Below are 13,237 nucleotides of genomic sequence, written 5' to 3'. Positions count from 1 at the left end.
GCTTATCTCTGTGTCCCTATTACTCTATTCCTTAAATGGAGAGTCACGTGATAACCCAATGCCCAAAGAGTCCAGTCCAGTTCCTCTGACTAGCTTTGACTAATGAGATGATATTTTTAATGACGTGTGAGGCTTGGCATTGCTAGCTGAGGGAAGTTGGAGATAATTGCAGTGTTTGTTAGGCTGGGTTTTTTGTTTTTGTTTTGAGAAAAATGAATGGACTCCACTTTGGGAGCTAATGAAAGGAACATTTCAATTTATTCCTGGACTCAGAAATACCTGAAATCCCCAAATTTCAAAGGTAGAATGGATATGACTCAAAATTCATAAGCTTTTAAAAAAGGGTGATGAACTAAATGATCACAAGTCCCTTTCAGGGCTGACGTTCTATGATTCTGTGCTGGCAGGAGTCCCAGTCTATATTCCAATTCACCAGGCATGAAAGACAGCGATGAAAGAGACTAGGCTGGCCCCTGCTTGTGGCAGGTTAGCTTCAGGGCTTAGTGCGGTGCTAATAGCTCAGGCTACAGATGAGAGCCCAGCTTAACCAGGTCCCCTCCTTTCATCTGTAGCTGTCAGTCCCTGCTGCATATTAGAATCAGCTGGGGAACTTAAAGACAGAGCCTGGGCCCCACCCTCCAGGGAGTCCAATTTATTTGGTCTGATTTGGGCCCAAGAAAGTGGAGCCAGGGTTGAGAAACATTGCTGTATATGCCAAAGTTAAAGACTGAACTTCCAATTCACAAGGAGCAGGGAGCAAGGAAATACATGGGGTCACTATAAATCCATAACCACTACTGGAAAAACAGCTCAGCATCATCTACAGGTCAGCCAATATGTTTAGGTGCGTGCGCGCGCGTGTGTGTATGTGTGGGGGGTATATGTGAATGTATATATAACACACACACACACACACACACACACACACACACTTAATAGCACAAGATTTGGAGTAGGACAGACCTGAATTCAAATCACAGCTCTGCCACTCACCAGCTGAAATGTCTGAGGTCAATTACCTAATTTTTCTAAGCCTCTGTTTCCTCCTCTTTAAAATGGGAGTAATCATATTGTCTATCTCACGTGAGGTTAAACGAGCTAATTCACAAAACGTGCTTAGCCCAAAGAGGCCTGGCACACGGCGAGCTCTCAGTACACTTTAACTTTTTTTTTTTCCTTTTTGTCTTTTTTACTGACCGGTAACGGGATTGCAACCCTCGGTGTTGCGCCCACACCGTGCTCAGCCAGTGAGCGGGAACCAGTCTCCACATGGGATCCCAACCCTCGGTGGGAGCGTCGCCACGCTCCCAAGCGGTGCACTCTCCAGTGCGCCACTGGGCCGGCCCACACTTTAACTTTTAAGATGACCACCTTCTTGCCACTCTAGGTTACTGTGAACATCCTTGAAGAAAATGATGAAAAGCCAATTTGTACCCCAAACTCTCATTTCCTGGCCATCCCAGTGGATCTGAAAGTTGGCACAAATATTCAAAATTTCAAGCTGACGTGTACTGACCTTGATTCCAGCCCCAGATCTTTTCGTTATTCCATTGGCTCAGGTACAGTACTTGATGTTGACAGCCCTGAGCCCTGTCTTTGAGCACTCTGCAGCTGTCTAGGGAGAGCGGGTGGGGGCTGTGCTCACACACTGATCTGTGTGTGGGGGTATTTTGGGTGAGGAGAGCAGGGATGGCAGTCTAATGGCTCCTGAGCGTCCTAGAGCTCCCCTTCTCACCTAACTTTCCCCAGACCCCCCCACCATGGCTGCCCAAAGACCCGAGGAAGGGTGAATCCCATCACCCTAAAATTCTCAGACTATAGTATGAGTCATAAGTCATATTAGCATAATTAAAAAAAAAATTTAGTCCAACTCTGCAACCACCTCTGTTCCCGAAAGCTTGTAGTGGGGGCAGGGAATCCCAGTCCTCTCTCTGGATAGTAAAAGATTAAATAGATTAAGTGCATTTTGAAATATGTCCTCAGGAATTCTCTTCTGCTCTATTCATTTTGTCTCTTTAAAAATATGTCACTGTGGGGAAAAAAAAAGAGCACCCCTCAATGGAAATTAGACCAAAATAGCTCATCTAATGAAGTGCTGGGGCCAGAGATTTAAACCCAAACAAGCAGAGCAATTCCACGTGAAAGAGTAAAAATCCATCTCGGCCGCCTGCTGAGCCCTTGGCAGAGCAGGAACTCGAACAGTAGGAAGCCTCTCGAGCCTGCAGTGTCACAAAGCCTAGGGGCAGAGACTGCCTGGAGACTGTAGTCGCCCAAGATGGAAATAATCCATACTGAGAACCCTAAGGCCTTTATGGAGCACTTTGCTGCTAAGGGAGTAAAAACTGCATCATCTCCTGCTCCATTTACTGGTGTTCAGTCAGTAATGAGTCTGGAGCCACCGGAGGAATGAGCAAGATCCAGCTCGGGCTGGCAGCCTTTCTGCCCCAGGCTCCTTGAACTGAGCTGTGAGCCCCAGCAGAGCTGTGGGTGTGTTTGGGGGATGATGGGGTGGGTTCAGGAGGACCTACAAAGTCAGGAGGCACTGTCCTTTGGAGGACTCCAGTGTGACTGACCAGCCAGGATCCGTGAAAGGCATGGGGTGAACTGGCCTATGGCCAGGGATGTGTTCTGCTCCCCCCTCTTGCAGCCCCCTTATTGGTCTGAGTGTGAGTTACCCATGTTGTTACCAAACAAATGCCAGAAGGGGTTGCACCAGGAAAGCTAGAAGGGGTTGCACCAGGATTACTAAATCTCTATGCCTGATGCTCAGCACGACACCACCTGGACCCGGCATGTTCTTGTCCTTTTCTATTCATCCATGTTTGCAGCCAATGCTGGACGCTGGTTGTGAACAAGAGTTTCTTTGTACTAATGAAATCTGGTGCAGTTAAGGCTTATAGCATGTCACTGACCCAGCCCTGGTGCATCAGAAACACAGTCTACACCTGAGGTGTGGACATTTGTGCAAGAGACCAAATGCAGTCTTCTAAACCTTAACTTCTCACTCTCTTTCTCCCTTCTACCACCACCTCATATGGAATTCATCTCATCAAGGCAACATCAACAGTCATTTCACCTTTTCTCCCAATGCTGGATCCAACATCACCCGCCTGCTGCTTGCCACTCGCTTCAACTATGCTGGTGGGCTTGATAAGATCTGGGACTACAAGCTGCTTGTCTATATAACTGATGACAACTTGCTGTCTGGCAGGAAGAAAGCTGGAGCTCTTGTTGAAACAGGGACGGTGACACTGAGTATTAAAGTCATTCCCCACCCAACCACGACCATCACCACAACCCCCAGGGTAAGGGCTTTGGGACCTGGGATCCCCAGTTGGATTCTTGTGTAATTTATGTCGATGGAGCCCTTTGACTCAGTAGCAGTGTGGGATGGACTGAAAAGAGCTAAGGTTTTAGGATGTTGCCAAAAATGGTAACCATGGGCTGGACTGGAGTAGCCACTGGGTGATGGATAAAGATCCAGGGGAGACCTTGGACTTTCAAGACCATTAACTTTTCCTGTTCTGGGAAAGAGTATGCATTTGTGCAGTGACCTGTGGTAGATCAGATGTTGATCACCCGTGGTACTTGTGGCACAGGAGCCAATTTTCATGGGCATATGGCCAGATGCTACCTTCATAATCCCTTCTTTTCTTGTCCTTAAGAGCCATTGCAAATAAGTGTCCATGAAAGCAGGTAGCTGGCTGCCACGTGCTCTTTTCCATGTCTTTTCAAGAGTCACCATGTACCGATCTGTACCCTACTCCCTACCTCTACTCCAAAAAATTCATCCAATCTACAAATATCGATTTGATGTCTATAATGTGCCAATCACTTTAGTGAACAAGCCACTCTGCTCTCATAGAGCTTATAGGTCAGTGGTGCTCCAAGTGTGGTCCCCAGGCCAGCAGTGTCAGAAATGCAAACTCTTGGGCACGCCCTAGATTATTAAAGTCATATCTCACCCATCCATGATCATCACCACAAACTCCAGGGAAGGATATTGGAGCCTGGAATCCCCAACCCTACCCACTGGCCTACTGGACCAGAAGCTCTGGAGGTGGGACCCAGCAATCTGCGCTTTTAATATGCCTTCCAGGGAATCCATGTGCACTTAAGTTTGACAGCCACTGTCTACAGGGGGAGACAGATTACGAGCAAGTACACAAGTTAATAAAATAAATATAGATCATGGTTAATGTAGGAGGAGAATAAGCAGATGCCAACAGGATCAGTGTGGAGAAGTCAGGCAGAGCCTTGAAGTCTGACCACAGGATTCTCTCCTTTGCCCTCTGGCTCACACTTATGCTGACTCTTTTGTCCCCTTTCCTCCTCCTTCTAGTAGAAGCCACACCCCTGGTCAGCAGCCCCATACCTGTAGCATGCCAGAGGAAGAGTAATCAGAACCGTAGAAATCTACATGGAGGAAGCCAACTTCTGCTTCTCCAGGTCTTACCATGAGCTGGTTAATGTTTATCACTCCTGCACTTGAGTCAGTGTGACCCCAATGAATGGAGAACGTATGGCAACCCTAAGGACTTTCAGCTGTGGTAGGAGCTAGTAGGGTCCCCTGAGTAAGTAACTGCCACCTTTCCTGGGCTTACCACATGACCTGATTGTGACATCTCCAATCCTGAAATCTCCATAACTTGTTTATCTGTCTCCCGCTCTAGGAAGCAGATGCTGAACTTGAGGTTTCGCTGTGCTATCCGTCCACTCTTCTGGCAGTGGCAGCTCATAGTCAAGTGAACACTGCAAAGCCTACAAGGTGTTAAAAAACACCTTTCGTGGCTCATGCTTTCCCAGTGAGAGACAATGGCTATATTAGGCCCTGGGTTGCACCATGATATGGCAGGAAAAAGCCAATGGGCTTTTCAGATCTCAGGAAGGGGAAGAATGACAGAGAATAAAATTAGGCTTAGAGTTGCCTTGTGGTTCTCTACATTTTCTGGGTTTTAATCTAATGGATGTCTGCAAAGACTACAAATAAGGTAATGGGTTGAAGCAGCAAGAACTATGAGCACACAGATGTCCAACTGACAGAGCAGGAACAAAGAGAGAGTTGAATGTCAAAGATGCCACCAACCTATGCTCACCCTCCTGCTCTCTGGTCTTCAAGCCCAGGGTCACCTACCAGGTCCTGAAGAGAAACATTTACTCTTCATCTGCGTGGTACGTGCCTTTTGTCATCACTTTGGGCTCCATATTGCTTCTGGGTCTCCTGGTGTCTCTGACCATCCTGTTGGCCAAAACCATCCACAGATACTGCCCCTGCAACACTGAGAAGGACAAGAAACCTCTGTAAGTTGCCAGTGGGCTGGGCCCTTCCTTCCACTTCCTTTAGGACACTGTTTCTGGTGATGTCAGGAGAAGGAAAGCTGGAGAATCAGGATTTCTCAACAGGGCAGAGTTCTTGGAGTGCAGGAAGAAAAGGAACTATGGGAGAAAGAATCCCAGCTCCCGTGGGTCCTAGTGTACCCTCTTTGTCACCTGCTGGGCCAGGAAACCATCTCTTTGGCTTTCCCTGGCAACCCACCCTGTCTTTGATGGGCTCTCAATGAAATTGGAGTGTCAACCTTTTGGTGACCTTGCCCTGGATAGAAGCTTCAGAAAAGCCCTGTTGTGAGTGGTGATAGAATATGCTGTGCTCTTATTTGCAGAATATTTAAAAGATGGGATGAAATTAAAGTAAGTACAAAAACTGATAAAGAAATTAAGCTTTTGGCCCTAGTGATTCAGTTGGGCTATTGTGTGAATAAATAATCATTGTTCTTTTGCATGTGGCCCAATCTCTCACCCTCAAAGGCTATGAACACAGACCTGTTTTCTCTCCTTCCTGTTCTTGCCTGCTCACTAATAGTCCTCTTATTGTGACAACCTGTGGGAAGTATTCTACTGGCTAGAGTGAAGTGGTGGAGTGAAGTGAAGAGAACACCAAATGATTAGGAACTCCCAGAGCCAGGTTTCTTGGTTCTCAGAAACTCTTACAACTAGGGCATGATGGTTCCGAGCCTGGGCTTTGGAGTTAGAGAAGACCTGGGTTCAAATCTTGTCTCTTCCATTTTCTGGGCATATGGCTTTGGGCAAGTGACAGCCTCTGTGAGCTTCAGTTTCCTTCTTTGTAGAACTAAACAATTAAATGAGCAAATGCAAATAAGGCACTTAGCACTGTTCCTGATATAGAGTAAATACTTAATACACTACAGCCATTATTTTTTTTATCTTGCACTATTCTTCACAGCTGAATCCCAGTGAGTTTAGGATACTAGATTCCAAATTTAGCTCTATGCTCAAGTATCTTAGGGTTTTGAAACCTCTGAGTTTCAGGATTTCTTGATGGCAAAAAGAAGAGGTGATAAAACCATGTGCCTTTTAGAAGTATTTTGAAGATTAACTATTAACTGTCAAATAATTTTAAACCTATGGATGAAAGACTGTATAAAAGTATAAGGCATTAGCATAAAGTTGTGCATTGCATTTTGTCATATTTATTCGGGAAGCTTGTTGCTATTGGCAACCTTGACTTCAAGGTAAGAAGTCTTTGAGCATCTGCTGAAATTAAAAAAGGCATTTTTGTTTGGACTCTACTCACAAATTGATTTGAAAAAAACACACAAAACTAGCTGTAAAAGAGTGACGCTTAAGCTTGTGAGCATGGTGGTGCTCTGCAATGGGATTTGGGTAGAAGTTCTTGAAGAAATCCAATAGTCACCGTAACTCACATGCAATTTATTGCTTAATGTTAACAATGCACCTTGAACCTGATTGCTTTAACTTATATTCTAAATATCATTTTGAAATGGCAGAGTTAAAAAAGAAAAACTAGCTAGAAATTCAGGCTCAGACCTGGTTTCTCTGGAAATTAGTTGTGTCATATGACAGTCAAGGTTTGTCAAATAGCAAAGAATAAAATTAGAATCACAGTATTATAGAATCCAAGGTTATCATGGGAAGAGTCCAAGTCCAGCTCTTCATGTTATAAGTAACCAAAGTTTAATTTCCAGCCCTCAAACCTCCCAGCTTCAAGCCAAACCTTCTGCTCAGCTGGTGAGTTGGGAGGAAAATGGGGCAGGAAGAATTGCCGGGTGGTCTGACTGGGCTGGGCATGCGCTCACCAGGTGTGCTCCTCAGAGACAACATATTCCCTGACATTCTACAAGGTGTTAGTTTCCAAACGCATCAAAATCCCAGAACTGCCCTAGTCCAAAACCAGTAAGGATGGGACTGCTTTGTTTCAAGCAGGTGGTAGCCTCACTTTCTTTTCGGCCCCCATTCTTGGCCCCTCTTTTGATCACCCCTGAATTCCAAGGAACACAGTTGCCACAGGACCCAGTGTTATTATCATGCAGGTGCCAGTGCAGAATATTTTCGGGTTGGGCCGGCCCGGTGGCACAATGGATAGTGCGCCGCTTGGGAGTGCAGCGGCGCTCCCGCCGAGGGTTCGGATCCCACATACAGACCGGTTCCCGCTCACTGGCTGAGCGCGGTGCGGGCACAACACCGAGGGTTGCGATCCCATTGCCGGTCAGTAAAAAAGAGACAAAAAGGAAAAAAAAAAAAAAAAAGAATATTTTCGGGTTAACTAATGTCCATCTCTTTACCTCACCAGGATAAAGAAAAGAGGTATGTACGGTGCCTACTCCCTTTGCGTGTTTGCTTGTTGTTTTTTGCTTGCTCTGTTGTACTATGTGAAATGCTCCAGCTCGGCAGAGGCAGGGCGCAGTTGTGTCCTGGTGGGTTTTCAGCCACATCACTGTGGGGGGACTGAAGGAGCGAGCGGTCAGATGTAGCTGGAGAAAGGGCAGGGTAGGGTGTGGGCTGCCTTTGGCCCACTTGGATCTCTCTCTTTGGTCCTGCCTGTTCCCTGTCCACAGTCATCTCCAATCAGCTCAACTTAAGCCCCTGGGGCTGTTCCCCAGTGAGTGGGACAGGAGTGAGGGATTCTCCATGTGTTTAACAGCCTCTGCTGGCTGCTGCTCACGGAGGGGCGCGGTCCCTTCCGAAGACAGCTAGTGTATCAGATACTTCCCTCTTTTGAAGGAACAAATGATACTTTATTCTCAGGATGTAATGCATTTGATCATTTTCACAAGTTATTGAGGTCAGACTAGTTAGAGAGCGGGGCTGAGGCAGTCAGAGGAGCTAGGAGAGATGAATAACTTCAGGGAAGCTGGTAAATTGAGCTGGGTCCATCTGAAACGTCCCGGGCCTGAGGAAGTGTCCTGAGGTGACCCTGGCAGGAAAGTTAGTGCCTTAAGTTGACTCCAGACTAAGGGGAGAGACAGGACAAAGAATTGGAAAGATTTTTGTTTGGTTTTTTGTTTTTGTTTTTTTCTTGGCAGCTGGCCATTACGGGGATTGAACCCATGCTTTAACCACCATGCTTTCACTAACCGGCCAGCCCCTGGAAAGTGGCTTTAAAAAAAAAAAAATGCTTGCTTTCATCATCCCATCCACAGTCATGTGTGTCTGACTTTCACAAGGCATGTCTAAGCAGGGTTAGAAATTTGATTATAATGGCTATTGATCATATTGAGTGGGATGGCTTTAATAAATGAGATTTTCACAAACTGCCTTTAATCCCAGTTTACTTTTTAAAAAGGGACATGTGGAATGGATGCAAAAGAACCCCACATTATGAACCAATGTATCAACCCAATCTTTCTTTCTTATCTCTAAAGCCATTTAAAAGCTAAATTCCTAGATCCAGTAATAACAATAAGCTGGAAAAAGTAAAAAAACAAATTTAATTGTGTGTGTACATGTGTGTATTTTTTCTGAGAAGATGGAAAGCTGTCACCAAATATGTCTACAGAGAGAAAAATTTTTTGCCATGTCAAAGCCTGTTTAGGGGAAATCCCATTGTGGGGGTGGAATTTTAAGGTCAATTTAGTGCCCAAGAAGCTTAACTTCTGCCTGCTCCTTTCCCTACAGAAATGAAGAATGCAGACAGAGAGGTTGTGGTGGTGAGTATGGCTGGCCTCACGGGCACCTGGTTTGGCTGCTGGGGGGGGAGGGCTCCCATCTCCCCCCAAGGCAGGCCTCACCACAGCTTCATGGGGGTGTTTATCATTCAGGGAGGTGCTTACATTTGGCTGCCGGAACTGATCGCTGTGTGACGAGCTCCTGATAGAATTGGTTCCCTCCACTGAACATGGCTGCTGATGTATTTGCAGAAGAACTGGATTTCATAAATATTGAGCAGCCGTGTGTATTATCAGCACCAGCTCTCCAGGAGACTGAGTTGGGGTAGTGGAGCTTAAAGCCCAGAACTGGCACTTCAGCCTTCAGTGGGATTTAATTTTTCTTTGCTCTTCCACAACCTTGCAGAAAAGGGATAAAGAAAATGCACTGCTTGGGTCTGGGGTTGGTTCTGCCTGCTTAGCTGTATGACCTTGAGGACTCCCTTAGCATCTTTGAGCTTTAGATTCCTCACCTGTGAAATGGAGTGAGGTCACCTGGCCTGAGATAACAGGAGGGGAAATATTTTGAAAATTGTTGAGTCACACAAATGCAAAGTATCCCACCTCTCCACCTCACCCTCTTTTCATTTCTTTTACTGAACATGATCTATCCACTGGGAAGTGATGGAACTTGAAGGTGACTCCCCCCCACCAGCTCTTCCCCACCCCTGATAATAAGACTGTCATGATCCAAGACCTGTAAATGTGGCAAGTGACATGTCCAGTGGGGAGGCCAAAGCAGTGCACTGGGGTTTTTGCTTTGGCCCCTCACCTAAGTGCTCTGCACTCTGGTCAGTCTACAGATGGGAGGAAGAGGCAGTGTCTGGTCTCCTGGATTTTCCTGTCTAGGGCGAGTACCCTTGGGGCTGCCACTCAGAGATTGCCTTAGAACTAGGTAATATTAAATCAATCTGTTCAATGAATAAATTCTCATGATCATAAAAAGTGGGGCTGCTTAGCTGGTCAAGTGGATGAAAGTCATATAATCCCATTTTCCTCTCTCTCGTCTTCAGAAGTGGAGACCTGTGGGGAAGTGAGTAGATGATCATTTTTGTGATGAAAACTGGGGGTTGAAATGCCGTCTAAACTCCAAATACCATACTCTTAGCGTGCTAAAGACTCTGACTTTGGTTCTTGTGGAGGGTATCATGTGAGGGAAGGGGGCATTTCCATGGCAACAAGGGACAGGTGCATGAAGCAGAGGTCAGGTCCTGTAAGGTGGCATAGAGTACAGATCAGGGGAGGGAAGAGATGTGGAGAACAGGGCTTAAGTAAGGCCCAGAGGCAACATTGTGTGGGTCTAGGCAAGAGGAGGCAGTGGGAGAGGGCCGGAGTGCCAGGGCCAGAGGTGGGAGCACCCGGGGGCTCACCTGTGCCCGCCTTGCAAGTCTGCCTGACAGTGATCCCATTGAGGCAGTGCAGGTCTTAGCCCGTATTGCATGGCATTTCTACTCCTCCTTCTTTGCAGCTTAGGTATCATGTAGGATGCTTTCTTAACCCTGGAGTATGGGTTAAATGACCCCATGATCCCCACTTGTGCCCGTAACATCCTCCATCTCTCCTGTCAGAGCCTTATCTCTCTGTACTGTAGCAGCTGTTTGTCAGTAGCTCCTACTCGATTGGGCTGTGTGCAGGTAGTAACCAAGCCGGTCTGGTTCACCACTGTGTCCCCAGCATTTAGCCCAGTGCCTGTTGAATAAATAAACATCAAGAAGGCTTTGGCTAAGGAACTTGGGCTGTGAGGATGAATGGCCTTGCCTGGGGGGAGAAGTGTAGGGTTGTGCTTGAAGTTGTCTTTTCTTCTCCTTAGGAAACAGTCCAGATGAACACTGTCTTTGATGGAGAAGCCATAGACCCAGGTAATTAAGTGGTAATGCCATCCAAAAGAATGCTTTTTCTATTTAAGGCTGGTAGGGTCACGGAGGACCTTATACAATTTCTTGCTCTTAACTCAGTTTGTCAATCCGTTCGGCTACATTGCCTACATGGTGCTGACCCTTCTAGGCTAAAGTTCAGTGTGAGATCAGCTCTGACCACACTGGCTTGCAGACGCACAAGCACACGGTCATGGGTGAGGCCTCAGCAGGTTTCCACCTAAAGGCTCGCCCTCAAGAACCACGCCTCTTTCTTGCCTCCCTTCCTAAATCACGAGCCAGTTTAGGGAACTGGTGAATTCAAAGAACCACATGTTTTTCCTGCTCATTTAGTACTCGCTTCCTACCCCCATCCTTCCTGAGTGCTTCTAATACCATCCTATTAGTAGCGGGAGATACGGAGAAATGGCAAGTTTGGCCTCTTTTTTCCCGAGATCAGGGCCAAGTATTTCTTCTTGGTCGGCAAGATGAACATAAGGTAAAGCTGGCCTCCAGAGCTCTCATCACCCTCGAGAAATCAGCTCCAAATTTAGCTCCTTTACACACATCCCTCCGCTTACAAAGGCTCAATTATAGATGGGAATAAAGGGAAGGAAACCAAATTCAGGAGGCAAGTGTGTTGGCTCCCTGCCACCCTCATATGCAAGCCGCTCCAGTCCCCCTCGGAAGGAGGATGGCTCCTCTCCAGTGACAGGCTGCTGCTGCTGGAATTAAATTTCCCTCTATTATTAGGTACTTGTTACCATAATGTGCCCGCATTAGCATAAGTGCTGGTGGGATCCTGAGCTGAGAGGCCACTTGTGCTGTATGGAAAAGGCAGGAGCAAGGCTTGCCTTAAACCCTGATCTTCCAGAGCAAAAGCCAGGGGGGACTTTTGCATTTTTGTGTGTTTAAGAGAAGAAAAAAGGAAATAAGCCAAGTGGCCTATGTGAACAAACACATCAGTTAGTGTGGGCACAGTAGCAATAGCTCCCCTGCTCCCTCTCAAGTGGGCCCAGATTCGTGTGTCTGTGTGTACAAGTCTCTGCGAACCCAAAGTAATAAAAGCCAAAGTCTTTTCCTCCTTATGTGGTGAATTCCTTTTCATAGCAGGGATCTGAGGATCTTTTAAAAGAAACAAAATAAATCAGGAAATAATAGGGAATCCCATTACTAATTTAGCCGAAGGTCAAGATTTACATGGCCTTCTCACCTTGCAATGGGGTGGCCTTGGGTCTCTCCTAAGCCTTTCTCTCCAGAGAGGCATGGTGTTTGCTGCCTGTGTGGTCTGCGGCATGTGGCTTGCGGAAAGGGCAGACTGGGGAAGATTGTACTCTTCACAAACCTGCTTTCTGTCTCAATGATCCACACCTCCTAGCACACTTCATCTTTCCTTGTGAGTCAGACAGAGCAGGGTGGAGGTGGCGGAAGAGAGAATCATTTGAAATCCTTGGTTTATATGATTGTTTTATTTTTTTCCTCCCTAGTGACTGGGGAAATGTACAAATTCAACTCAAAAACTGGAGCCAGAAAGTGGAAACATCCATTAACCCAAATGCCAAAATGGAAAGAGTCCAGCCCCCAGAGAGCTGCCACAAACGGAGTCACTGCTGGGGAAGGAGCAGGGTCCCTGAGAAGGACCAACAAGGAGGGTGATGGGCCAGGTGGCAAAGCACAGGCTCAGGACGCAGGCCAGGGGTCCAGGCATGGGGACAGCAAGCCAGGCACACCCAAGAACAGAAACCCAGCCCTCCCAAGCAGGGCGTCCCCCAAGCCCCACCCAGGAAAGTAAGTGGTGTCCAGTTGCCAGGCCCACAGTGCAGCACAGGAGAGGGGCCTGACCATGGTGGGTGCTGTCTCACCTCCTAAATTCCGTGGGGGCAGGGTAGGCATGGCACAGGTGAGAAGCTGTGGGTTGAGGGGATTCAGACATCCTGGGTCCCAAGTGGGATGTTTGACATATTTTTTAACAAATGGAAAGGGGTTTCACATGGTTGCCTTTTTCTGAGATGGCACAGGAGAAACTTCTCTCAGGTCTCAGAACTACCTGTACCTCTATTCAGCTGAACTGTCAACTTTTGGATGTGGAATTGTCGTGTTTCCTCTTTGCATTGACTGTTAGGAGGCTCTATTCAGCTCAACCTGTGTGAACTTTCTTACATAAATATTGAAGACCACCCGCACATCTGGTTTCATCTTATTTTCCTGCCCTTATTTTAGTATCACCCAGATTTCTTTACTTATGTATACAGTTCAACACCATACACCTTTGTAGGTTCCCCCAAATCTTTTTCAAAGGAAGCAGTGAAAAGCTGAATGAATAAATAATAAGTTCACCTGGGAAGAAGAAAACACAATAGATATCTTCTTTTATTCTTGTTTTACTGATGTATAACTTATGTTCAGTAAAGTGCACAGATC

General features: G+C 46.6%; 1 protein-coding gene across 1 annotated transcript in view; it reads left to right on the top strand.

The window, feature by feature from the left end:
• Positions 1 to 12,917, top strand: part of CDHR3 (cadherin-related family member 3) — a 62,641-nt gene extending 49,724 nt beyond the window's left edge. Inside the window, 7 exon segments of the mRNA XM_008567900.1 lie at positions 1,388 to 1,559; positions 3,055 to 3,305; positions 5,120 to 5,301; positions 7,610 to 7,623; positions 8,935 to 8,966; positions 10,774 to 10,822; positions 12,304 to 12,917. Coding sequence (XP_008566122.1) covers positions 1,388 to 1,559; positions 3,055 to 3,305; positions 5,120 to 5,301; positions 7,610 to 7,623; positions 8,935 to 8,966; positions 10,774 to 10,822; positions 12,304 to 12,608 — 1,005 coding nt within the window. The 3' untranslated portion in view covers positions 12,609 to 12,917.
• The last annotated feature ends 320 nt before the right edge of the window (positions 12,918 to 13,237 follow it).

This window comes from Galeopterus variegatus, unplaced genomic scaffold (assembly GCF_000696425.1).
Source record: "Galeopterus variegatus unplaced genomic scaffold, G_variegatus-3.0.2 Scaffold20, whole genome shotgun sequence".
Lineage (NCBI taxonomy): Eukaryota > Metazoa > Chordata > Mammalia > Dermoptera > Cynocephalidae > Galeopterus > Galeopterus variegatus.
Note: the sequence above shows the minus strand (reverse complement) of the source record. Positions and strands in the feature narration are given on the sequence as shown.